The sequence below is a fragment of the Pezoporus occidentalis genome, unplaced genomic scaffold (assembly GCF_034315485.1).
Source record: "Pezoporus occidentalis ecotype Australia unplaced genomic scaffold, CSIRO_AGI_Poc_V1 ctg313, whole genome shotgun sequence".
Lineage (NCBI taxonomy): Eukaryota > Metazoa > Chordata > Aves > Psittaciformes > Psittacidae > Pezoporus > Pezoporus occidentalis.
In genome coordinates this window covers 215,786-240,753 of record NW_026915084.1, presented here as the reverse complement: position 1 = coordinate 240,753, position 24,968 = coordinate 215,786, and the positions used below count along the sequence as shown (strand labels likewise).

Genomic DNA, 24,968 nt, shown 5'->3' with positions numbered 1-24,968 from the left:
CCCTATTTAAGCGGAGGCTCAGCCACTGCCGGGTTGGGGACCGGGGGACCAGGACCGTTGCTTCGTCTCTGCTTTGCTCCCCCCCCGGAGCCGGCTTCGAGCGCTGGAAGGGTCCGAGCACGGGTGAGCAGTGAGCAGCAGCGGCGGCGGTGGGGCAGGACCGGGATGCGCGGTGGGGGGGGAAGACCATGGTTTGAAACCGGTACCCCCGCGGCCGGGGTCGGGGGGGGCCACAGAGCCGGTCCCGATAGCAGCGGGTGCGGGCAGCGCTGCCCTCGCCCAACGCCGGCTCCCGCCGCCCGGTGCCGGTACCGGCTCCCCCCGATGCCCGCGGGCGGGGCGAGGCGGGGCCGCCGTGATGCAATTTCCGCGAAGTCCGGCCCCGGTTTGAATGCGGGGAGGCCCCAGGAACGAAACCACCGGAGGCGGCGAGACCCCGGCCCCCCACCCCGAGGTGGCGGCGGTGAGAGCGGCGTGGGGGGCTCCGGTGGACCGGGGAGGGGGGGATCGGCGCTCCCGGTAGCCCTGCAGCGGGCTCTGGGGAGCTACACGGTTTGGGGAGTTCCGGGGGGGCTCATCCCGGTCCTGCCCCGGCTCGCAGCATCCCTGCGCCTTGGGGGGGGGGGTCACGGTGTTCGGGTGCGCAGCCCCGGGCAGGGGGACAAGGATGCGGGTGGGAGCTCCCAGTATAAAGTGAACTTTTTATACTGGGGTAATGGGAACGCGGTAGTGAGGGGAGAGGTGCCTGGGCAGCGGTGTCACGGTGTCACCTGGCAGCAGCCAGCGCGGTGCCAGCTCCCTGGGTGGGACACGGTGTGAATTGTGTTGATGGATAAGACTGGGGCGAGGAGGGGCCCCGAGAGCCTCTAAGGTTGCTTTTGCCCCGGAGGCGAATACCAAAGGGGGTGCGATTTTCGTGCAGCCAAATAACTGGAGGTGATGGTGCCAAACCCCTCCAGCCCGCCTGGTCGCTGATGGGGAGCTGGGGGATGCGGCACCGGTCCCACATCGCTGCTCCGAGTGCTCACACAGGAGAGAGCAAAAACTCCCCCCGAGTCCCAGCTCCGGTGCTCGGCAGGGACCAGGAACCGGGTCCGGGTCCTATCCCTGGGTGCCACAGGCCTGTCCCCACCCCGGCACGCTGACCCCCTCCCCGGCTCTGATCGAGGGGCACTTGGCTTACTCCAGCGTAGCGTTGCCTAATCCCTGTTAATCATTAAGCAGGCAGGACCTGACAAAAGGCCTCCGGGATGGCGGCGGGAGGGGAGCGTTCCTCCGCCACGGCCGCGCTTCCCTTCACCCTTCCCAGGGGAATGGGGTTATTCCTGGTGTCAGCGCGGGCCTGGGGGTCTCGGTGGGACGCGGCGTGGCCCGGCCCTGACCTGGAGCATCTGCTTGAGGGCAAAGGAAACGCGATGGTGTGGGTCGGGTTGGTTTGCAGGGAGGCTGCAGCGGGTGCCTGTGGCTCTGTTGGTGCCTGCTGAGGGTGTGTGCGATCGGGGGAGACGGGGCTGTGGTTGGTGCAGGGGTACAACAAACCACCCGCAGTGGGTAAACCACCCATCAGTGGGTGCAAGTGGCTTTAAACACCCGGCTGGGCTGTTCAGGACCGCTGGGAAGGGGTTGCTTTGCTTAAAACATGCGGAATTCAGCGTGCAAACCATGGGCTGGCTGGTAAATGGGGAGCTCAATCCGCTCCCACTTCCCTCCGGGCTCTTGGATTTTGCCCTGTTGGTATCAGGGGGTTGTTATCAGTAAGACAGCTGTCTCCTGGCTCACCTCCCCACGCTTCCTTGTGCCTGCATCTTTCCTGCATCCCGGCCTGGATCCCAAAAGCTCCCGTAGCTTTCCCCTCTTTCTTTCCTGGTATAAGATGGTTGTAGAGAGGAAGAGGCTTGAAGTTCAGTGCTGGTGCTGTGCGGAGGCTTTAAGAGGGGTTTGCACTTCCCCTTCCTCTTCCCTCCCACCTCCAGCCCCAGAGCGTGTCCTGGCAGCTTGCTCCACATCCAAGGCTTTCTTCAACAAAATAAACAGCAAGGGAATTGACCCTTTAAAGGCGGAATGCTCCCTCTTGGCTTTAGCAAGCTGGGATGTCCTGCCTAGGCATGAATGCCAGCAAGAGCCCAGCTGTCCTGCATGGTCCTAATGTAGTTCTTAGAGCTTTTAACCATCAGGCCAGCGTTGTTGCTGCTGCAGGACTGCTCCTCCTCGGGGCTCTGTGGCTGTGGACGCACTGGGACCAGGAAGCTCGGCTCCTGCTCCATGGAGCTGAGTGCCAGCGGTCAGATTCCACCCTCTCTTTGTGTGCTACCGAGGTATTTTGGAGTTGCGCAACATCTGTGCAGCTGGTGACAAACCCGGGCCCTGAGTGCCTTTCCCAGGAGGGCTTGTCCTAAGGAAGAGAATTCCCGAGGAAGGAAGGTGAAGCTGCTGTCGGAGGGAAACTGCAGTGTTCCCAGGGCTGCAGATGTTAACCCTGCTTCAGCTGGGAGTGTGCTTTGGGCCCTGCTAGCTCCAAAGGAGCTGAAACGTGCCCCCAAAGGTGCAGGGGTCTCCTTTCCTCCTGCAGCCAGGCATGGGATGTGCTCAGGACAGACCATGTCCCCCCAAACCTCTGCCTCAGTTCCCAGGGCCAGGGGTTTGGCAGGAGCAGCCTCGGATGCAGGATCTGCATCCCCAGCACTCTGTTGCCTTTGTGGTCTCACTGGGGACCAGTGGAGCATCCCTTGGGAAGCAGACGCAGTGTCCAACCCTTCCTCCTGCCTTTTTGCTCTTTAGAGCTGCTCTCTGACGATTTGGTTGTTTCCCAAGTTATTTCATGTCAGTGCAAAGCATCTTCTTTATCTTCGTAAGGGGGATGGCTGTAACCTGCCCGCTCGGCTGGGGCTTTGGGCCTGGGTACCCACAGAATGCAGCGCAGGGGTGAGGATGCTGCCTGAGCAGGCCCACGCTGGTCCCTGCAGATGCTGTAGGTTTGGTCAGTTCATAGCTGAGAGGCCAGGCAGAGCCATGGCAGGCCCGTGCTGCCCATCACACCGCTGCCTGCAGGGGAATGCTGCACGTAAAGGTTCGGAAGCAACGGCACAGAGATGAGTGTGTGTGTGGGGGGATTTAGGTCTTGGCGTGGCCCAGTGACCCAAACCATGGCAGAGGAAGTGGCAGCGCTGCTGTGGGACTCTAATGCAGGGTCTTGCAGCTCACCAAAGCAGACACCACAATTGTGCCCAGCGCCAGGCCCGCTGCCAGGCCTTGGGAGATAAAGAGGGCTGGTGTTTACCCACCGAGCGCGTGTCCGAGCTGCGGAGGAGGAGGATGAGGTGGCTCCTCCATCGCTTGGCAGCAGTTGGGTGCTGTGGTGCTGGGATGGGATGTGAGGGGCTCGCTAAGGATGAGCTGGGAGAGGGGGGGGTGATGCTGTGGCTGCTTCCCCCTTCGGTGCTGGTGCCGTGTTTGCTGCCTGGAGCTTCAGCCGGAGCAGCAGCTTCAGCACTGGCCAAGTTGGATGGGGCTCAGAGCAAGCTGCTCTAGAGGAAGGGGTCCCTGCCTGTGACAGGGCTTGGAAGTGAATGAGCTTTAAGGTCCCTTCCAGCACAAACCAGGCTGTGGTTCTGTGCATTCAAGGTGAGCTGTAGGACTGCAGGAGCAGCGCGGTTCACCCCCTGCAGCTGCGAGTGCTGCTCTTCCCTGTGCCACTGGGGAGCCGGTCCTCGGAGCCTGCGGGTCAGAGCTGGAGGCGGATGCTCGGCACGAGGCTGGTGGCTTTCCTTGGCAGCACACCCTGGCCACAGACCTGCCCCAGCCTGCTCCCTGCATGGCCCAGCCGCAGAGCCCTGCAGCAGCATTCCCAGGGATGCTCCTGGCCTCCCGTTAGCCAGGAAACTGCCCCAGTGCGGCCGGGGGAGGACAGGGAGCAGCGAGTCCCCTTCCTCTCACCTTCCTCACCACGGGGCCAGGGCTCTCCCGGCTGGGTGGTTGCCAAGATGCCCGCAGGTCCCTGTTCCAACCTGCCAGTGCCTGGCCTCGGGTGCTGCATGCGAGGAGCAAAGGGGGCGGCTGCTTCGTTAATGAATCCCAGTTAAACCTTCTTGCCGCAGGGGAGAACGGGCTGGGGCTTGGAGCTGGCTCTGTCCCGCTCGGTGCGGAGCTGCCGGGATGCACCCAGGGAACAGAGCAGGGAAAAGAAAGAGAAAGTTGGCAGGAGCCAACCGGGACAGGGGAGGCGCCAGGAGAGGGAAGAGGAAGTCGGATGGTGTGGTCGGGGAGGAGGTTGGTGGGGACTGTGCCGGGACCTTGGGGTCAGGCTCCTGCGCTGGGAGGTAAATGCTGATGGGCTATGGCACACCAGGGACCGAGCTGAGCCCCATGGAGAGCCCTCATTGCTCAGCCGCAGGACATGGTCCCCTGGGACCTGGGCTGGTGGGTGAAGGGAGCCGGGTGGTAAGGAAGGGGCAAACCTTGGGTGCTGATGGTGCGTGGTGGGTTTGGGTGCTGGGTGAGGCTCGTGGCTGCTCGGTGGTGAGCGGGGCAGGGCTGTGCCCAGCCAGGGACCTGCTGATGCTTCCTGCTAAGTCTCTTGTTCCTCGTTTCTTTGCCAGGCTTTGTGACCCCGCGCCAATGGCTGGCAGGTACGTAGCGAGCTAGGACACGGCCGCCCCATGGCACCTCCTTCCCCTGGCATCGCCTGGTAGGAGCTTCCCACCGTGAAGTTTTGCTCCGCTGGAGCCAGTGCTGAGGATGACGACGGCGAACGGCCCCGCGGTGCCGCTGGGCAAGCTCCAGCAGCAGCTGGAGCTGTGCCTGGTCTGCTCCAAGTGCAGCGTGAAGGAAAACGAGATCACCTACCACCTGCGCGACGTGGAGCACAAGTGCATGTACGAGATCCTGCTGGCCCGCCGCCGCGGCCGCCGCGGCACGGCGTGGAGGAAGGTGTCCCGGCGGCCGGGCTTCCCCACTCCGGCGCGCTATGCCGTGTGCCGGTACTACGTGATGGGGCTGGGCTGCGGCAAGCACAGGAGCCAGTGCACCTTCGCCTGGAGCCCCGAGGAGGCCGCGGTGTGGAACTTCGAGCGCGAGCAGCAGCTGGAGCGGCGCTGGCTGAAGGCGGCCGTGCTGCAGGCGCAGCTCGGGGGTCCCCCCGCTGCCAACGCGCCCTCCGCGGCCGCCGACATCGCCAGCGAGTTCGGGGGCTGCTTCCAGGAGATCTGCCGGCGATGCTTCTTCAGCTGCCCGCAGCGCATCACCGCGGGCGGCCAGGGCCGGCTCTGCAGGACGCACCGCGCCTGGCAGCCGCTGCTGGTGCATGTGGTGTCGGACAGCCGGAGGAAGCAGCAGTACACGGCCATCCGGCCCTGCCCCGAGTTCATGTCCGCCTTCAGCTACTGCCGCTTCGTGTCCAGGGGCCAGCCCTGCAAGCACAACCCGCAGCGCTGCCAGTACGCGCACAGCGACGTGGAGATGGCCGTGTGGCAGGCGGAGAGGGAGCACGGCTTGGTCCGCTCCGAGCTGCTGCCGGCCGCGGGCAGCGGCGGTGCCGGCGGCGAGCCCGCGGCCCCCGCGGCGGTGCAGTTGTACTGCCGGTTCTGCATGGTGACCTTCAGCTCGCAGGAGAGCTTCGAGAGCCACTGCTTGTCCGTGGAGCACTTGCAGATGCTCTCGGCGGACACCTCGGTGCAATGGGTGCACCGTGCGCCGCCGCTCGGGCTCACCAAGTTCTCGCTGTGCAGCAGGTAAGGCACGCACGTGGGGCAGCGGGGAAGGTGGGTGGGATGGGGGCTGGCTCCGTGAGGAACCCCATGGAGCACCCGGGACGCCTCTCTCCTGACAGAGTGGACGTGTGTGAGATGGGGAATAGCTGCACCCAGGCGCATTCTGTTGAGGAGCTGCAGGAGTGGATCCAAAGGGTGAAGGTTGCCGTGAAGAAGAAGAAGCAAGCACTCAAGGAAGGGCTCTTGTCCTACCAGGACCGGCTCATTGCTGAGTATAAGACGTGCTCCAACGAGGTGTTGATTGTGAGTTGTGGGCAGGGTGGGAGTGGGGTGATCTGGCACGTCACAAGAAGCCTCTTGTGTGAGAGCATCACCATCCTAACGGTGATGCAGAAGGGGACGTTGTGACAGGATGGGCGGTGATGGTTTTATCTAAAAGAAGGGAGATTCAGGCTGGATGTGAGGAGGAAATGTTTTACAATGAGGGTGGTAAAACCCTGGCACAGGCTGCCCAGAGAGGTGGCGAATGCACCATCCCTGGAGACATCCAAGGCCAGGCTGGATGTGGTTCTGAGTGGCCTGATCGAGTTGGAGGTGTCCCTGCTCATTGCAGATAACCTTTGAAGGTCCCTTACAACCCAAACCATTCTATGGTTCTCTGTAGCATCCCCTTTTGAGAAGGGCCTGCTCAGGGTACTTGGCCACACTGCAGTGAGTCCTTTTGTGCCCCAAGGCTGCTGCATGGGGACACTGAGCAGTGGATGGGGACTGAGCATCAGGATTTACCAAGAGTCCCCTCCTGGGGGGGGGGGGGGGGAGGATGCAGGATGAAGTCAAAGGATGCAGCTGGCCCCATGGAGGGCTCTACAGTGGGTCCCTGAGGGGCTGCCTTCAGTCTCACTCCTCTCATGCCTCCCCTACAGATGTCCGAGCACGTCGAGGGTGTCAGGGTGGTGTGTGAGCAGCCCCTGCTCGTGCAGCTGGAGGACAGGAGGATGAAATACCAGTGGAAGTTCAGGGTGCACTCCCAGGTAAGGCCAGCACAGCGGGAGGCTGTGAGCCACTGCCAGCGCCTGCTCCTCCGCACAGCCCCGGGGCCTTGGGGGTTGCTTGGGTTGGTTCTGATTTCTGGAAGGGGCACCGGGGTTGGGATTTGGGGCTGTCCAAATGAGGATGCGGGATGGGGATGCGGGAGCAGCTCAGGCTCAGGCTGAGCTAGGGCTGTGTGTAAGGGATGCAGCCACCGTGCCTCCTGTCTCACCTCATTGCTGCTCTCATCACCTCCCACGTGTCACCACAAGTAACAAGGATCAGCTCCTTTCCTGCCCTGGCTTTTGTGGGTGTTGAGGGCAAGAGCCTGGCTCTAACTGTCCTCTCCAAGCCCAACGCTTCCTCTTGACAGCAGACTGGCTCAACTGCCATAGAACTGAAAGCTGAGGTTCTTTAAGACCTCAAAATAATTGCTGTGGGGTTGCACGAGGAAGAAGCTCCTTTAAGGAGAATCTCAAGTGCTCTGTAGGTCCAGCGCAGCAGCAGTTTCCAGTAGGAGAACCTCATCCCATGGGCTGCCCTCACCGCATCCCTGTCCTCTCCTCTCCTGGCAGATGCCTCTGCAGCACGTGGCACTCCTGAAGCGGGAGCCCGGAGTCAGCTTCTACCTCTCTGGGAACGGGCTGTCCCGGGGCCTCCACTACATCCGTGGGGAGCACGTGGCCAGGCTGCCCTCCTCGCCGCCCACGGCGCTGGTGGAGGTCTGCATGGAGAGCTGCACGCTGGGCGTCTTCGAGCAGTGGGTGGTGTTTGACTTCGGCAGCCGCCCCGTGCTCATACAGAAGGTGAAGGTGAAGGTGGGCCGGCGGGATGCCCCCCAGCACGTCCCCAGCAGCAGGCAGAGCAGCCGCATCGTCGACCTCGTGCGCTGGGATAGAGGCAACCGCATCGTCGTTCCCAGCGTGGTGAGGACTGCTGAAGACGTGGTTCTGCTGGCCAAGTACAAGCCTCCTGCGCTGGCGCTGGAATACCAACGGGAGGGTGCTGCAACCGTCCCCATCACCCGCCTCAACTATCGGGAGAGGATGCACAACTTCCTTTTCCGCGAGGAAGAAGCTGAGCAAGCTCTGATTGCCAAGTAAGTGCCAGGTTTGGATCCGGAGGGGTTCCTCGTGGCTGTGGACCAAAGGCCCCTTGCTAACCCTTGGGGCTGTGCTGCTGTTGAAGTCTCTTCTCTTCTGGGTTGGGTCCTGAGGCGCCTTCCCAGGGAAGTGGAAACGTGCCAAGAAAGACGGCTTGTTGGGTACTGATAACAGGGAAAGGGCTGGCTCTTGTCCTGTGCCCATGGATTAGCTCGAAGCACAGCTTCTGTCTCTGCGTGCCCAAGGGCCGGCAGACCCTCCCTGGGCGCAGGTGGCAATCCCCTCTCTGCAGCGGGGAGGGTGGTTGCTGAGCTCAGGGGCTGCTTCTCTGCTCTTCATGCGGGTGTTTCCTCCTTGCAGACTCAACCTGCGGGTTGTCATCTCGCTGACCCCCATGCTGCAGAGCCTCTCCATGGGGATGAAGTTTGCCCTCTCTGGTGAGCTGTTTGCTGAAGTGCCTACCCCTTACAACCTCTCGCCGGACACAGACGAGGGGTATCTGCTGAGCAGGTCTGTGCCCACTGCTTTGCTGGCACTTGACCCTCCTGTAGACAATCGGGTTTACGAGGTGAATGTGGAGCACAAAGCCACCACGGAGAAGACCATCTGGCTGCAGATACCAAAGAGATGCTGCTCAGAGCTGAAGTTCCAGCCAAACACGTCCCACAGAGTGGAAATCCAGTTCCAAATCGACCAGCTGCTGTTCCGGCAGTGGCACCAGGCTGTGGACCATCTGCTGGATGAGAAGCTGGTCCTACCCGATGTCGCCAGTTGCTCTATCCCCTACTCTCTTGGCTCACCACAGAAAGGGAACAGCAAGCAGAAACTCGCCATCTCCTTGATCACAGGCCAGACAATCAGCAGCCGGCAGGTCCCACCTCTTCTCATCTATGGGCCTTTCGGCACAGGGAAGACGTTCACCTTGGCCATGGCCACCATTGAGATCCTCAGGCAGCCCAACACACGGGTGCTGATCTGCACGCACACTAACAGGTTAGCAGGGGCGAGGGAAGAGGCAACCAGAGCTGCGAGCCAGGTCCAAGCGGGCTGGTCTGTTGCTTGCCTGGTGGGATGAGAGGGAGCCAGGGTGGATGAGATGGAGCCGAGCTGCCCTTTCCTTAGTATTCATTTCAGTTACTTGTTTAAATAAGGTCATTTTTATTTGATACGTCTCAAACGGCTGTAGCACTTCCTGCTAGGAAGAAGCCTGGCATGGGTGGAAGAGACAACATGTTCCTGCCTCATTATGAAATGGGGATAGAGAGACAGTTCTTTCTAGCCTTTGCTGTGCACTGGCAGGAGTAGGAAGCTGTTGGCTGACCTTGCTGGGATAACACGGTGCCCTGCTTGCCCTTGGAGACTGTGGTGCTCTCTGCACATGTGAGTTTTTGACTTTTCCAGGGAGACTTTGGGGAAGAGGAAGTGCAGATCCGGAGTGACTGCCATTGACTCTGCCCTCAGAGAAAGCAGGGAAAGACTGTCAGAATCAGAGCAGTTATGCTCAAAGAGTGTCCACATCCCATCCTGCAGGCTGGTACTGCCTTCGTTTGTAATGTATAATAGATGGGTGGCTGTTAATCTTAGCCTCTTTCAGGCTGTCTGCTTGCACTGAAGCTTCTTCTGTAGATCCTGCATAACCCTCCTGGGCTGTCAGAGGAGAGCTCTGTGTGACCTGGCCCTGGAGAGCAGCAGGGCCGCAGGTTTTGTGGAGCACATCGCATCGGAAGATGCCCTAGTCTGAACTGCCAGCTTCTGGTTTAAACCATACTCAAAATAGGCTTGGGATTGGTGGCTGCATAACCAGCACCTTCTCTGTGCATATGGGAATATCTCCTGGGATGAGAATATTGTCAGCCAAATCTGGGAAGAGTTTGGGTGTGTATTGGTGAATGATGAGCTAGCGCATTGGGATGATGGGAACAGCATTTGGGAACAGCACTTACAAGCCCTTGCTGGTTTCCCCTTTTGTTCCCCTCCAGTGCTGCTGACATCTACATCCGGGAGTACTTCCATCACTACGTGACCAACGGGCATCCATGGGCTGTTCCCTTGAGGATTATATCCACTGACCGTCCCATCAACCTGACGGACCCCATCACGCAGATGTACTGCTGCCTCTCTCCAGACCAGCGCTCCTTCCGGCACCCCACGCAGGCGGAGATCGACAGGCACCACATCATTATTACCACCTCTATGTTATCCAAGAACTTGAAGGTTCCCCCAGGCTACTTCACCCACATCATGATTGACGAGGCTGCTCAGATGCTGGAGTGTGAAGCTTTGGTTCCGCTCTCCTATGCCACTTTTGAGACCCGGATTGTCCTTGCTGGGGATCACATGCAGATCACCCCAAAGCTGTTCTCTGTTGGAGGGGGACAATCTGCTGATCACACTCTGTTAAACCGACTCTTCCAGTTCTACCAGAGGGAGAAGCATGAGGTTGCCACGAAGAGCAGGATCATCTTCAATGCGAATTATCGCTCCACTGCAGGCATCATTGAGTTTGTTTCCAAGCACTTCTACGTTGCCAAAGGCAATGCTATCACAGCCAGTGGGAACATCCCACCCCATCCTGAAATATACCCACTCATGTTTTGCCATGTGTCTGGTGTGGCTGAGAGGGATATGTCCATGATTTCTTGGCACAACACCTCTGAGATAATACAAGTGATTGAGAAGGTGAAGGAGATCTATCGGAGGTGGCCGGATGAGTGGGGTGTCCGAGATCTGAAGAGCATCTGTGTGGTCTCCCATGGGATGCAGGTATGAAGGAGAGCCACACGTTCCCCACTTGAAGGGGCTGCACACACACTGCTGACCATGCTATGAACGCTCCCTGATGAATGCTGGGCTCTATTTATGATAAACCCATCCCTCGTGCTAGTGAAAACGAGGAAGCTGGGGTCTTGCATGCCATCAGTGGCTTTTTGTGGTGCTCCCCGTTTGGATGGCATGTCATGGGTGGTCGGAGCAGGGTGGCATGGTTTAGTTGAAGGTTTCTTTCAGCATCTTGGGATTGTTCCAAAGGAAGAAGTTCTCTGCTGTTAGGGTGCTGAGGCACTGGAATGGGTTGCCCAGGGAGGCTGTGAATGCTCCATCCCTGGCAGTGTTCAAGGCCAGGTTGGACAGAGCCTTGGGTGCCATGGTTTAGTGTGAGGTGTCCCTGCCCATGGCAGGGGGGTTGGAACTGGATGATCTTCAGGTCCTTTCCAACCTGAACTATTCAGTGATCTTCTGGGCAGGTTAACTACGGGGCAGCCTATGGGCACTGGTGACAGCCCAGGACGTGTGGCTGTTGTTGAGTAACTTGCTCGGGGAACCTGCAGCTGAGAAGGGTGAGGGACCTCGGTGCTGGATGGGGACATTTCTGAGCTGGAGCCGTGTTCAGTCGCGCCTCTTTCTTTCTGACCAGGTTTCTGCAACAAGGCAAGAGCTGAGGAAAAAGCAGCTACAAGAAGTGGTGGTAGAAAACTACGAGAACCTGCCAGGTTTGTGTCTTGGGCAGCAGCTGGTCAGGCCTGGCTGCGTTTGAGCTCTTCTGTGGGCAGTCATGTTGGGGGACAGCAGGGTCTGCAGCAGCTACAGCCGCTGTGTCATGGGCAGAGGGGAGGGACGCTGGCTCATTAGCAGGGGTCTTTCCAGCATCTCCACGTTGTCTTCATTAAAATGGAAAACGCAGGCTGACCCCATGGCAAAATACCTCCCTGGGAGGCTGTGCGTGGTGCTTTGAGGCAAAGCTCCTCTCCCCGTGGCTCTGCCACCACCGCAGCCCAGGGAACGATGGTTAGGAGGGAGTGCCTGGAAATCCTTTGGCTGATTTCCATCCCCTTCTGGTTGGGAATTCTTTGATTCCGCCTTTTCCTTAGTGAGTAAGATTTCCCACTGAAGTCAGTCTGCACCCAGCTCCTCTCAAATATAGGCCCTTGCTTTGTGGGAGGGTGAAAACCCCCTTAGTGAGATCCCAGGGACTTGGGCATGTGTGAATCATGTGAAGCCTCAGTGGGAGAGGCTGATGAGGGAAGGGAATTGAAACCAGGATGGGCTGTGGGTACCGGTCACAGCAGAAATCCCACTGAAGGAGGAGCCTGCTGCTTTGAAGATGGGAGAGGGACAGGGCTGGGTTTGTGCTCAAGGATTTAGTTTATGATTCATCCATGGATTTATTATTATTATCTCTTTATTGTGCAGCTGGGACTCCTCGTGGTGAGAAAAACCAACCCCTGGGGTGTGTTTCTGACCTCCACACCCTTTCTTTGCAGCCTCTTCCCGGCTCTGAAATCACCAGGGTGCCTCTCGCTCTTTGTTATTTGTCCTTGAGGGGAGAGGGATTCTTGTCACTGCCCCGGTTCCCCTCGGTGCCCTGAGGAATGTGAGATTCACAGAAAACCCTGTGCTTGTGAGGAGGGGCTGGTGAGGGCTGCAGGTGGCACTGAGCACGCCAGGCTGCCCCATGGGCTGCCCCAGTGCCTCTCCCCCATCTCCAGGCACGTGGGTGGTGGTGGTGGTGGCCTCATGGTGTCCATCCTGGTTCCTGCCTGGAGGCCCTCACGATCCCCAAGAGCTGCTGGATCACATCAGGTCCCTCCCATGACTCAGCAGAGCGAGGTTACATCAGCCCATGGCCACGTAACGCAGCGTAGATGGGCAGGATCTTCTCTGTCGGGGTGCCATGAGTGACTTCTCCCTTGTCCCCTCCGGTGCAGGGCGGGAGTTCCGGGTCATCATCATCAGCACGGTGCACACCAGCGAGAACCTGCGCTCCTTGGCCTCCTACCACCTGGAGTTCTTCAACGAAGCCAGAGTGCTCAACACCATCATGACCCGGGCACAGTCGCTGGTTGTTGCGGTGGGGGATGCGGTGGCCCTGTGCTCCCACGGCCAGTGCAGCAAGATCTGGAAGCGCTTCATCCAGGAGTGCATTGAGAAGGAGAGCATCTTCCCCGAGGAGCTGACGATGGCCCAGATCAAACAGGCTGCGTGCGACAAGGAGAGCTGGAGCAGGAGGAGCCCGGAGGGCGATGAGGAGGACAGCGACACGGATTCCTGGAGCTCTGAGGCTGAGAGCATGAATCCCGATGATCCCATCCTCCAGGAGCTCTTAGATGAGAGCAAGAACGTGCTGGTGACGGTGTCTGAAGAAGGGCTGCTGAATGTGAAGTCCGAGTCTTCGAGCCTGTGGGAAGACAGGCAGGAGTACGTCAGCTTCTCTTCTCAGATGATGCAGGAGTACCTGCACATGCACCCCAAAATGTACAAGAGGTGCGAGCTGGTCAAAGAAGGGTTTGACAGAGCTTCTGCCTTCACCCTCAACGACTCCCCTGCCATGACCATTCAGATCAAAGGCAGAGTTCACTGTGGGACTGCTTTCAGCGGGGATGAGGTGCTGGTGGAGATCCTGCAGGGCAGCACCTCTGAGAGCGGCAGCCACCGTCCGCAGGGGAAGGTGGTGGGCATCCTAAAGCGCAGGGACAGGGAGCCCACCTTCGTCTGCATAATGGATGAATTTGATCCCCGGGTGATGATACCCATCGATCCCACGGTCACCAAGATATTCGTCCCAGGGCTGAAAGAGAAACCCAACGTCATTCCCATCCGCAGGCTTGTCAACGGGAAGTATAGAGTGGTCAGCTGCGAGAAGATCAGCCAGGAGATGAGGAGATGCCAGTTGTTCTGCGTCCAGGTTATCTCCTGGCGGGAAGGGTTTTACTACCCTTTGGGGATAATAACGGAGATTATGCATGCGGCACTGACTTTGGAAGAAGGCTTAAAGATCCTCGCCTTAGAGTATGGCCTGGAGAAGAAATACCCAGCTGCTGTCACCAAGGAGGCAGCCAGGTACCCGTCCAGCAGCAAACTGAGCTTCAGCAAGGAAAACCTGAAGGACTGTAGGAGTTACGTGACCTTCACCGTTGACCCCGAGGGTGCCAAGGATTTGGATGACGCTGTCAGTGTCAGGGATCTTGGGGATCACTACGAGATTGGGATCCACATTGCAGATGTAGCTGGCGTCGTTCCCAAAGGCAGTGCCTTGGACCTGGAAGCAAAGAAGCGGGGGGTCACCTACTACGCTCCCAACCAGGAGCCTCTGTGCATGTTCCCACCCCACATTAGCCAAGACGTCTGCAGCCTCCTGCCGCAGAAGGATCGTCGGGTGATCTCCTTGTTTGTCACCATAGAAAAGGGCACTGATGAGATGCTAAAGGAAGTCTTCGCCCTCTCTGTGATCCGCTCGGACAAGCAGCTGTCCTACGAAGAGGCAGAGCTCTTCATTAAGGACCACTACAAGGGAGCAGGACGGGCCCTCTCTTTCAATACCCTGGAGGACTGCGTGGCGGTGGCTTATCACTTCTCCAGGATCCATCGGAAGTTTCGGCTGCAGGAGGACTGTTTCTATGACCGGCTGGACGAGGAAAGCTCCCCAGGGAACAGGGGGTCCCATCAGATGATCGAGGAGTTAATGATCATGTTCAACAGTTTTGTGGCTGAGTTCCTCACCAACCAGGAGGACACCAGAAGCGTCACTCCTCTCCGGTGTCAGTGCGAGCCCAACCCTCAGCAGTTAATACACATGAGAAACAAGTACAGCCACATGCTGCCTTTGTCCATCCACCTCTCGCACCACCTGGGAGAGGTGACTCCTGCCCAAGACTCCTGTAGAAACGGGGCGTTCAGCCTCCTGGTCCCCATCTGGGAGCACCTGCAGTCAGCCGCCACTGTCCGTGACTTCCAGAAGATGCTGGACCTCATTGCTACTGATGACATCCACCCAGAGCTGGCCCCGGTGGCCCTGGAGTTCAGGAGGCTGCTCAGCCGCTCCTATTTCAGTCGCTCCAACTCCACCGTGCAGTCGAAAGCAGGCCATTACTCCCTGCACATGGACTCGTACACGTGGGCTTCCTCTCCCATCCGTCGCTACGTGGATGTCGTGGTCCAGCGGCACCTTCACTCCGTGCTCGGCAACAAGCCCATCGTCTACTCTTCGGACGACATTGAGTTTCTCTGTCATGACTTCAACAGGAAGAATTCCCAGGCGGTGATGTATGAGAAGAGAGTCCGCTGCCTGCAGATGACCACCCAGCTGAAGGCTCAGGTCCTGCAGAAAGTGGCCTTCGTGGTGGATGTCGAAGGGTTGAACAAATACTTTAAAGTCCTGTTTCCACTGAACAATGAGAGTCTCCCAGATCCCCAGGTCATTAACTACAGGTCTCTTCAGCTGATAGAGCAGCCCGTGTTCATGCAGCAGCAGAGCAGCATCAGGCTGACGTGGAAGAGGAGGGTGTACTCTGCGGAGAAGATGAAGGAGCACAGCCTGCAGGAAGGACCTCTCCGCAACCACAGTGTCACCCTCTTGAGCACCCAGACCTGGCAAGAGGTGCTTGCAGCCATCAGGAGCGAGGATTTTGGGAAGGCTGCCTCTCTCCTTCAGAAGAGCAAGGACCTGCGCCGGAGGCACATGGGCTGGGTACAGAAGAGCCGGTGCTTGCACTACGTGCAGCTCTCCCTGGAGCTGAAACCCGGTGACACGCTGCAGTTGCAGCTCACCACTGATGTCTACCGGGGCTTCCTGGTGCCCTTTGTGCAGTTGTGGTGCGTGGCACCGGGGTTCGACGTCTGCCTGCAGCACACGGAGAAGCCAATCGATTGCTTCTCTGCCTACGCCACGCTGCCGTCCAAAGACAAGTACAAGACCGCAGCGGAGTATAACAAGGTGTGGATGCTGATGAGTGCCATGGAGTCTGCTTCGTGTGCCGTGGCTGAAAACGACTCCATCGTCCTCCACGATGTCAAAATAACCTGGGCAGAGCAAAGGACAAGCAAAGGGCAGCTGCAGGGGAGCTTCCTCCTCAACAAAGTGTGTTTGGAGGAGTGCTCCATCGAAGTGGACTTCAGCCACTGTTACTTGTGCATTCGCTTGGGTGGGCTGAAGCTTCAAAGAGATGAGGAAAGCCTTAGCCACAGCCTCCAGAACCTGACTTTTCTTAACAAGGGCAGGTCAGAGAGCAAACTTGTGGTTGATCCAGATACCTACACCTGGGTGGCTCATGGGGTGACCGAAGAGTTCAACGATGAGGAGAAGTCGGACAGGGCGAGCCAGCATACGATGAACTTTTACATCCACTATATGTCTATGGAGAGCATCCCTGCGGAAATCTTGGAGGCCTCTGCCAGGTTCACAGTGGAGCTCATCCCAAAGATGCTGCCAGACGTGTAAGTGTGCTTCGTGGTTGTGCTCTGGTGAACGTGTCCATGCGGAGCAGCGGCTTCCTGCAGGACTCCTTAGCTGTATCCAGACAAGGCTTTGCTTGCCGTTGTGGCTGGTCCCGTGACAAATCCAGATGGCCACTTGCTCTTCTGGTTGACCTTGAGAATGGGGAGATAGGGGAAATTTCCCCAGGCATCTGTTTCTGGTGTTACTGGGTTGCTGCAGTAACGTGTCATAAAATGCAGTGGGAAACACTGGATCAGGGTTTGCTTAGAAGTGCTCCCTCATTTCCCAATCATTCCCCTTTGTTGTTGCTGTGAAGCAAGGTCTGCTCTTGTTAAAGCCAAGCTGAGGTCTAGTTCACCCTTCTCTGCACACAGCACGGGCTCTACGCACCCATGACTGTTCTGCCTTCATCAGGGCAAAACGTGTTTCCTTTTGTAGTGTGACTTTTAGGAAAGAATTGGAAGCCAATCCATCAAAGTGGGGTTGGCCACAGTAAAATGGAGCTGGGACGGAAGTTGTGCTCCTTGCTCTCAGCATCTTTACAAGCTCAGCTCTCTAGACAGTTGAGAAATAGCCCCAGATGCAAAAGAGCAGAGTAACAGTCGGTTTGGTTTAAGTTCTTTGTGGAAGGATTTAATGCAACACCATAGCAGAGAGAAAAGGATAAACAGGAGGGTTGTACAAAGCTGTATGTTAGTTGTCAGTAGTTGATGCAACATTCCATTCATTCTTACTTTGCCCTGTCTGTCAGACGGAAAGAGAAGGCAATCTGGAAGCTCAACTATGCCTCTGAGCTCGCCAAAAGCATCGCCCTTGGCCACGAACCTCCTAAAAGAGGTAGGTGCAAATATTCGCCTTTCTTACCTTGTGGCTCCTTGCTTCTGGCCAGCTTCTGGGGGTCGTTGCCATTGGGGTTACACTCCTAGACCAGGAGGTTTCCCTGGCATGGGAACGAGAGGAGCTGCTGGCCTGGCAGCAGAGGGAAGGAAATAGGGAATGCCCTGCAGAGAGTGGCATGGGTGATGTTTTAATCCCCCGGGTTCACAGAGAAGGCTCGTGGGCAGAACATCTTGGCATGGGACAAGGATTCCTTTTAGGTGGTCTTGTAAATGGGGTACACTCAGTACCTGCTGCATCCCCCCACTGAATCACTCATGTGTGTCTCCAGTAACCCCCTCTAAACTTGTTCTCTTGGCTCTTTGCTGTAACAGTGGCAACGTCCAAAATCCCGCAGCAAAAATCCTTTGATATCCCTGGCAACGAGAGGAAGCTGAACGAGAGTCAGAACCAGGCTATTCTGAATGCTCTGAGGAGGCCCTTCATGCTCATCCAAGGCCCACCAGGTAAGGCTGGGGGGACAGCACAAGTATGTTGTTATGAGAGACAGGTTCCTTTCCATAGGGCCCTTGGCTACAAGGGGAGGTAACGTGGGTTGGCATCACCCAGAGCTGTTCAAGGCAGACCCTTCAGTTCTTGGTTTTATTTCATGGCTGATCATCCAGATGCTGGTCTAGAGCATGGGTGTCATGGTCAAAGTGTTCTCACAACCTCCTTGTTTTTGTAGGCACAGGGAAAACTGTTGTTGGAACTCATATTGTCTACTGGTTCCATAAGCTGAATGAGGATAGCGTTGAGAAGGAGGAAATACTACCTGCTGATGAAGAAATGGCCAAGGGGAGAAAGTGCATCCTGTACTGTGGCCCATCCAACAAGTCTGTTGATGTTGTTGCCGGTAACTATTGGTTTTAAGCTCCTCAAGTGGCTTGAAGGAGAACATGTGGCTGTGAGCAGGGGCAGGGGGACAGAAAGCAGGGCTGGTCCTTACAGAAGACCAGAGGTGAGGACCAGAGAAGGTGGGGTTGATGAGTGAGGGGTGGGGAGAAGAGGGCACCTCACCGGCCATGAGCTTTCTGAGCATCACCAGCGCCTGGTGCTGTCTGAGCAGACCTGTTCTCTCTCCCCAGAGATGCTGCTGAAGATGATGACCTTGAAACCACTGAGGGTCTATGGGGAGGCCATTGAGGCGATGGAATACCCGTTCCCAGGGAGCAACCGGCACCTCTACCGCAGAGCCCTGCAGGATGCAAAACCAAAATACGAGCTCAGGTAGGACCTCGTGGCCCTGCAGGCTCTGAGGGTGCTGGGGAGGGATGTGTTCTGCGCTGGTAAAGCTCAACAAGCCAGAACAAATGTGGTTTCCCGCTGTGGAGCAGCATTATTGACCTGCTTTGTAATTAGTTTTCCCCTGTTGGAGGTGGATAGTCTAATGCAGGACCTGGTCAGGAAGGCCAGGTTGTTGGAAAGGTCCTAGAGTTTCCATCTTCTGGTTTTGAATGGCTCTAAAAGTCTCTGAGTTTACAGAATCCAAGACTCCCAGCCTGGTTTGTGTTGAAGGGAGCTTAAAGCTCATCCAGCTCCAACCCCTGCCACGGGCAGGGACCCCTTCCACTGGAGCAGCTTGCTCCAAGCCCCTGTGTCCAACCTGGCCTTGAACACTGCCAGGGATGGGGCAGCCACAGCTTCTCTGGGCACCCTGTGCCAGCGCCTCAGCACCCTCACAGGGAAGAGCTTCTGCCTAAGAGCTTCATTCCTCCTTGCAACTGCTGCAGAAAAGTGGGTGCATGTTGTGTCCTCAAGGGTGAACTGTGAGGTCTGGAGAGATGGGACAGTGTGGTTGTGACTGCTTTAGCTAATGGGGTTTCTCTGCATAGCAGGTGAGGTCTGCTGCAGTGTAGAGATCACTTGGGTGTGCGTTGGGGGAAGTTATTTATATGCTGGCTCTTTATTCAGTGAAATAATCCTGCATCACCGCATCCGCCGGGCGCCCAACCCTTACTGGCGGGAGATCTGCAACTTCGACTCCCGCATGAAGAAGGAAGAGCACATAACAGAAGAAGAAACCAAGAAGTGAGTAGAGACCCCGGTGAGAGGTGGCTGACGCTGGCCATGGCCCACCCCTCAAGCACTGCCTGCAGGAGCGCAGTGCAGCCATCTCTTGCCCCTGTGAGAAGAGCTTTGGGCTGTACCAGCTGACACAAGCTCATAGAGTGGGGGAAACTCGGTGGGTTTGTGCTGGCTTATGGAAGCCAAGGACACTTCTGCTCTGGTGCTGTTGTCCATCTGGACCAAAAGTCCTATTACGTGTCCATGACACGTGCGTCCTCTACCATAAGCCCAAGTAGGTTTCCTAAAGCATCCATCCAAAACCCTTCTGTGGATGCACCAGCTCATTCCAGGGAAGGAGATGGAGCCATAATCATTTAGGAAAGCGTAGCCTCTGCCTGGTTCCCGCAAGGGGAGCCTTCAGCTGTGTTCCTTATGCACAACCTGGTGTCTTCTGCCTCGACCACCAGGTACAAAATCCTGCTGTCGGCTGCTCGCATGTATGAGCTGAAACGACACGATGTCATCCTGTGCACGTGCTCCGCCGCGGCTGCCCCCTCCCTGGAGCAGCTCAATGTCAAGCAGATAATCATCGATGAGTGTGCCATGTCCACGGAGCCCGAGACCCTCATCCCCTTGGTCAGCCACCGCCACGCTGAGAAGGTGAGTCCCTTCCAACGATGTGCCTTTAGGAGGAGCTGCTCAGGGCTCTCAAACCTCTGCGTTTCTTCCACCCCTTATCGTGCTGCTCTTCCAAGTTCTCCCAGGTTTTAAGGTTGTTCTTGGTAGCATCTTGGTAGCGATGGTTTGTCAATGTTTCAGCCTGGTGCTTCTTTACAGGGTGGGGATCACTCCTACCAAAAAATGTCCTCATGCACTGGAATGGGTTGCCCAGGGAAGCTGTGAATGCTCCATCCCTGGTGGTGTTCAAGGCCAGGTTGGACAGAGCCTTGGGTGGCATGGTTTAGTGTGAGATGTCCCTGCCTGTGGTGGGGCGGTTGGAAATAGAAGATCTTGGGGTCCTTTCCAACCCGAACTGTTCTATGATTCTATGTACAAAGTATTAACGTGACAAGAAGCGCAGAGCAGATCTCAGTGGGCTCACTAGATGATGTCATTCTCCTGTCAGATGGGAACAAGACTCTGCACTATCCAGGTCAGGATCTGTATGTAATGCCCAACACGGTCTTTGCTTGAGCTTGCTGTAACCATAACATAAGTAGGCAACAACAAATGCCTGTGTACAAGCAGCCTTTCAAAGAGCTGGTTGCCTTCAGCAGTGCCTCCACCCTCACAGCTGAGGTGTCCGCTCTTCTCTCCAGGTTGTTTTGCTTGGGGATCACAAACAGCTACGGCCTGTGGTCAGCAACGACGTCTGCAAGACCCTCGGCATGGAGACATCTCTTTTTGAGCGCTACTGCAATCAGGCGCACATGCTGGACACGCAGTACCGCATGGTGAGCTCCGCCGGCGCCTTCCCTTCTTGCCAGCCTCAGCACGACGGCATTGCGGGCACAACCTGCCCGGGAAGATGCTGCGGGTTGAGGAGTTCCTTGGGGTTTGTTCACCTCCGTTTCTCCCCTTTTCTCTACCAGCACAAAAGCATTTGCAAGTTCCCATCGCAGGAGTTTTATGGCACGCGGCTGAAAACGTGGCCCCATCTCTCCCATAAGCCCAGTGTCTTCTATCACAAGGATAACAGCTGCTGCCCCATCATCTTCGGGCACGTGGAGGGGAAGGAGCAGAGCCTCATGATTTCTACTGAGGAAGGAAATGAGAACTCTAAAGCAAACCCGGAAGAAGTGGAGCAGGCGGTGAGGAGGGTCCTGGGGCACTGCTGGAGATGCAAAAGCAGGGGTTGTTGTGCTGGGATCATGAAGGGATGATGAATAGCCATGTAGGATAGAGCTCAATGGGGTGCAAGTGTCTGCCTGGTGTCCTCTCGGGTCTGGAGCACACCAGGATGGCCCTGCCGAGAGGCAGATATAGGGAAGGGTGACCCAGAGCAGGGGCAGCAGCACAGCCAGGCACCATCACTGCTCTGGGGTCAGGGTGCTGGAACGCTGGGTCCCTCTGGCCACCGCTCCCAGGTGAGGAAGACCCTGGTCTCCCCAGGTGAGGATAGCGAAGCAGCTGACACTAGATGGCACCATCCGGCCGGAGAGCATCGCCATCCTGAGCCCATACAACGCTCAAGTGTCCGAGATCAGCAAGAGCCTCCAGAAGGAGAGGATCCGCGGGGTGACCGTCTGCACCATCACGAAGAGTCAAGGTGAGGCTGGCAGGAGAAGGGAGCGTTGGGTCTGTTCTCTCCTGCCTCCCTGAGGGTCTTTGAGCAAATCTAACACCAGGGTCATTTCAGCCATGGAGGCAGCATCCCTGGGCCCAACTTCTGCACGATTTGTGATTATAACAAATCCTTTGGAAGACTTCAGGGCGCTCAAACAGGGTGAGATCGATGAAGATGCGAAGGTGGAGGCTGCCTGACGGGGTGTTCAGGAGCTGCCATACCACATGCTCTGTGGAGAGCAGCGATGAGCAGTCTGCCGGCCTCCCAGGCTGGAGAAACCCAAAGGGTGGCAGCCGTTTTGTGGGTCTCGCTTGTAGACACCCAAGTGTTTTGTAGGGCGGAGGGGTGGCCGGATGCTTCCTTCTACAAAGCCATGGTTCAATTCTGCTTTCCAGGAAGCGAGTGGAGATACGTGATCATGTCGACTGTGCGCTCCCGTCCCCGAGCGGAGATTGACAGGAACCCCACCAAGAGCTGGCAGAAGAAGTTCCTGGGGTTCATCACTGACCCAAACCAGGTCAATGTCGGCATCACCCGAGCTCGGGAAGGACTCTGCATTTTAGGTGGGTCTGCTGGAGGTGAGCACAGGCCCACGGGGAAGCAGGGTGCTAATGTGAGACATCACTGCCCAGGGCAGGGCGCTGGAACTGGGTGATCTTCAGGTCCTTTCCATCCCAAACCATTTTATGATAAAGGGGTGGAGGTCCAGACTAGTACAGGGAGCCTGGAGAAGAGAAGCTGTGTGGAGACCTCAGAGCAGCTTCCAGTATCTGATGGGGGCCCATAGGGATGCTGGGGAGGGACTCTTCATTAGGGACTGCAGTGACAGGACAAGGGGTAACGGGTTCAAACTGAAACAGGGGAAGTTTAGATTGGATCTAAGGAGGAAATTCTTTCCTGTGAGGGTGCTGAGGCACTGGAATGGGTTGCCCAGAGAGGTTGTGAATGCTCCATCCCTGGCAGTGTTCAAGGCCAGGTTGGACAGAGCCTTGGGTGCCATGGTTTAGTGTGAGGTGTCCCTGCCCATGGCAAGGGGTTGGAACTGGATGATCTTCAGGTCCTTTCCAACCCGAACTGTTCTGTGATTCTAACTGATGGTCTTGCTTTATTCTTTTAGATGCCTATGGGTTTGAAAGTGGTGTGTCTGGGCAGTCTGAAAAGTGGAGATCCTTCATGGCTCATTCCCAATGTGTACTATTGTTTTTTCTCACCCTCTGGTTGGGACCACATAGTTTCTGTCACTTGCAGGCTGGAGCAGTCTCCTAACACAATTTGGCTGCTTAGTTCCCTCCTAATCACGAGTAGGCTGTGATGTGTAGGGAAGCTGCTCACAGAGATGACAGCTTGGAAAAGGGAGCCTTGGGCTGTGGCTGAAGATGTCCCTATGAGTTACCCAGCACCGTTAGGCTACAAGGGTCAGACAGGAGTTTCCTTGATGTTGTTCAAGCCTCTTCTGGCCACTAACCTGCTGCCTCCCCCCTTCTTTGTGCCACCAGGGAACCGGTACCTCCTGGAGTGCAACCCTTTGTGGAGGAGACTGCTCCAGCATTACAGGCAGCAAAACTGCTACACTGCAGGCCACGGCATCTTAGTCATGAAGGCTTCAGCCGTCCACCGGTGAGGATGGGCTGTACCTCCACGAGCTCTTCCCTCTCGACCTGAACTGTGTTACGTGTGCCTTGGGAAGGACGGAATCTTTCCATTATTGAATCACCCGTGGAGCCAGATGCCGTGTGTGGGACGTTTCCTGCACAGCCACAGCTCCGCTTCAGTGCACCTTGGGGTGTTTAAATCAGTGCAACCTTGGATAGGAACCTTCAGCTCTAGCAAACCAAAAACCATTGGAAATGGAGGGATGGGGATGCGACTTGATCGATGGTGGTGCTGGTTTTTAACCAGAAGATGCTCAGCGGAGCCTCCATCCTGCCTGCCAGTGTAGCTGTGCTTTGGGGACCAAATAATCCATCCGCCGAAGGTGGAATTCCTGCGTGCAACGGAGCCACGCAGCAATCTGCTCTTTGCCATAGGGGACCAAAGCTTCTGAGTGCTACCAGTCCTTTGGAAACCAAGGCCAGGGGATTTTTAAGGCTTCTCGTTTCTCAAAGCAGAAAACCAATGTGTTTTGTTTTATCCTTGTTTTTAAATGAAGGAAGAAAGCAAAGAGAGAACCGTGTTCCGCTCTTTGTGCAGCTAAAACACTGTTCTCTCACCGTGTAAATACCACAGAGCCAAGGCCGAGTTGGTTTTGTAAATAGATTCACTTCTTCTTTGTACAAAGGAGGTCGTCCTCAGCAGCGTGATGTTAGTGGAAAGCAAGGACCTCTTCTTCCAGGAAACGCTGGCATTTGTAAGCCTATTTTAACCTCTTCTGGGTTCCATTTGGGATCTCGTCCTGGGGGAGCCCCCCCACCCCCTTTCCTACCCCATGTTTTTTTAAAGCTGCTTTTAATTTATTGACTTGTAACTCTGTGAATTGGTTTCACAGTTTTATGGCCTGAGTTTCTAAGGGCGGTGATGGGGAAGCGATCAATGTGCCCACAGCTTGCGTGCGCATCATGTACCTTTGTGGTTGCGAGGAGCCAAACTGCTGTGCGCTGGAAGGCATGATTCACTCGGGCAGGCTGCTGCGGCTGACACCGGTGCAGGGCTCTCTGCTGAATCACGGAGCTGCTTTTTGAAGCACGGTAGTTTGAAGGGAAGGGGTCTTTTATCTCATTTCAGCCCTGAATGTATGAAGTGCCTGCCTCAGGTCTCCCCAGGGCCACGCGCGTGGCTGTGTCTGGATGTGGGATGGAGCCAAGGCGCAATCCCGGTGGTTTCAGACCAAGTGTATTCCCTGCTGGGAGCCTGAGTCCTCCTTGGTGCAAGCGAGGGGTCCCCCGGACTTCACAGCACCACAGCCGGGATGAATTCTGTGCTGGGCGTGCAACCGAAACTGCAGCGTGGCTCTTTCCAGTGTGGAGGGATGTGCAATAAGGAAGCATTGTGTCTGGAAAAGTCCTTCATGAACGCTGCGTTTCTGTCTGCTCATGACTGTGATAGACTTGACTCAAGAGCTACAGAGAAATTCTGTTGTTCTCTCATTTTAAACTACCTTTGTGGGCTTGATCTGAACACCAGAGCCCACCCAGGCTTGCTCTTGTCTTATTGAAGCATGATAATAGGCATATGGCTGGTGATTCTGTGAGGGACAAAAGCCCATAGGAAGTATCTCCTGCTGGTTCTAAAGATGCTCGATGAAAGCAGGGAAGATGCAGCGTTCATTGTTCCTCTTTGAAGTCATCCTGGTTGGGATCTTCTTCCACACCAGCCTGGTTTTTGCAATTCCAAAGTAAGCTTGCACGGGAATCTTTTTGTGGACTACTGAAATGCAGTCTTGTACCTCCAAGGTGATGGGGAGGATCGCAGGAGATGCTGGAATACTTCAGCATGGTGCCAGCATTGTTCTGACAAAGTCACCTTGGTCTCTTTGGAACCAGCGGGTCTCATTTTCCTGATCTAATGTAAGCGTGGAGCCTCCTCCCTGGTGGTTTTTGCTGGTTATTCCATCACATCTAACACAAACTCACCCCAAGAGTGGTGGCTTCGTCCAGTGCTGTTGAGTGGAGTTTGCCCATGTGTTTGTATAGACCAGGAAAGAGACCTCACAAAGCATCTCCCTTGCCCTCAGTGGGGAAAAAGTGTTTGCTGCTACTCCTTGGAGGGTCATGAGATGCTTTGCTTGGTCACCTCTGTGTTGCAGGACAATA

The 24,968-nt window shown here is 56.5% G+C and overlaps 1 protein-coding gene across 3 annotated transcripts; it reads left to right on the top strand.

Annotated features, from left to right (window-relative positions):
* The first annotated feature begins 374 nt into the window (after nt 1-374).
* HELZ2 (helicase with zinc finger 2) lies at nt 375-23,783 on the top strand. 3 transcript variants are annotated; one of them, XM_062628309.1, is made up of 20 exons: nt 375-463; nt 4,596-5,726; nt 5,825-6,008; nt 6,629-6,736; nt 7,310-7,833; nt 8,198-8,830; nt 9,817-10,600; nt 11,250-11,325; nt 12,541-16,045; nt 16,798-16,883; nt 17,258-17,389; nt 17,611-17,778; nt 18,011-18,152; nt 18,837-18,953; nt 19,400-19,592; nt 20,252-20,386; nt 20,525-20,743; nt 21,045-21,201; nt 21,615-21,782; nt 22,716-23,783. In XM_062628309.1, exons 2-20 carry the CDS (start codon nt 4,735-4,737, stop codon nt 22,838-22,840), a joined length of 8,448 nt encoding a protein of 2,815 aa, XP_062484293.1. In that variant the 5' UTR covers nt 375-463; nt 4,596-4,734; the 3' UTR covers nt 22,841-23,783. The 3 variants fall into 3 exon arrangements, with proteins under 3 accessions (XP_062484293.1, XP_062484294.1, XP_062484292.1); XM_062628308.1 differs by lacking the exon at nt 375-463 and having other exon boundaries at nt 4,473-5,726; XM_062628310.1 differs by lacking the exons at nt 375-463; nt 21,045-21,201; nt 22,716-23,783 and having other exon boundaries at nt 4,471-5,726; nt 21,615-21,769.
* The last annotated feature ends 1,185 nt before the right edge of the window (nt 23,784-24,968 follow it).

What these genes read in the sequence shown, in the direction of transcription:
- HELZ2 (XM_062628309.1), top strand. Translation starts at nt 4,735, where the DNA reads ATGACGACGGCGAACGGCCCCGCGGTGCCGCTGGGCAAGCTCCAGCAG. An exon ending in AAACTACGAGAACCTGCCAG is followed by an intron (nt 11,326 to 12,540) that starts GTTTGTGTCTTG and finishes CCTCCGGTGCAG; the next exon opens with GGCGGGAGTTCCGGGTCATC. An exon ending in ACAGAAGAAGAAACCAAGAA is followed by an intron (nt 18,954 to 19,399) that starts GTGAGTAGAGAC and finishes CTCGACCACCAG; the next exon opens with GTACAAAATCCTGCTGTCGG.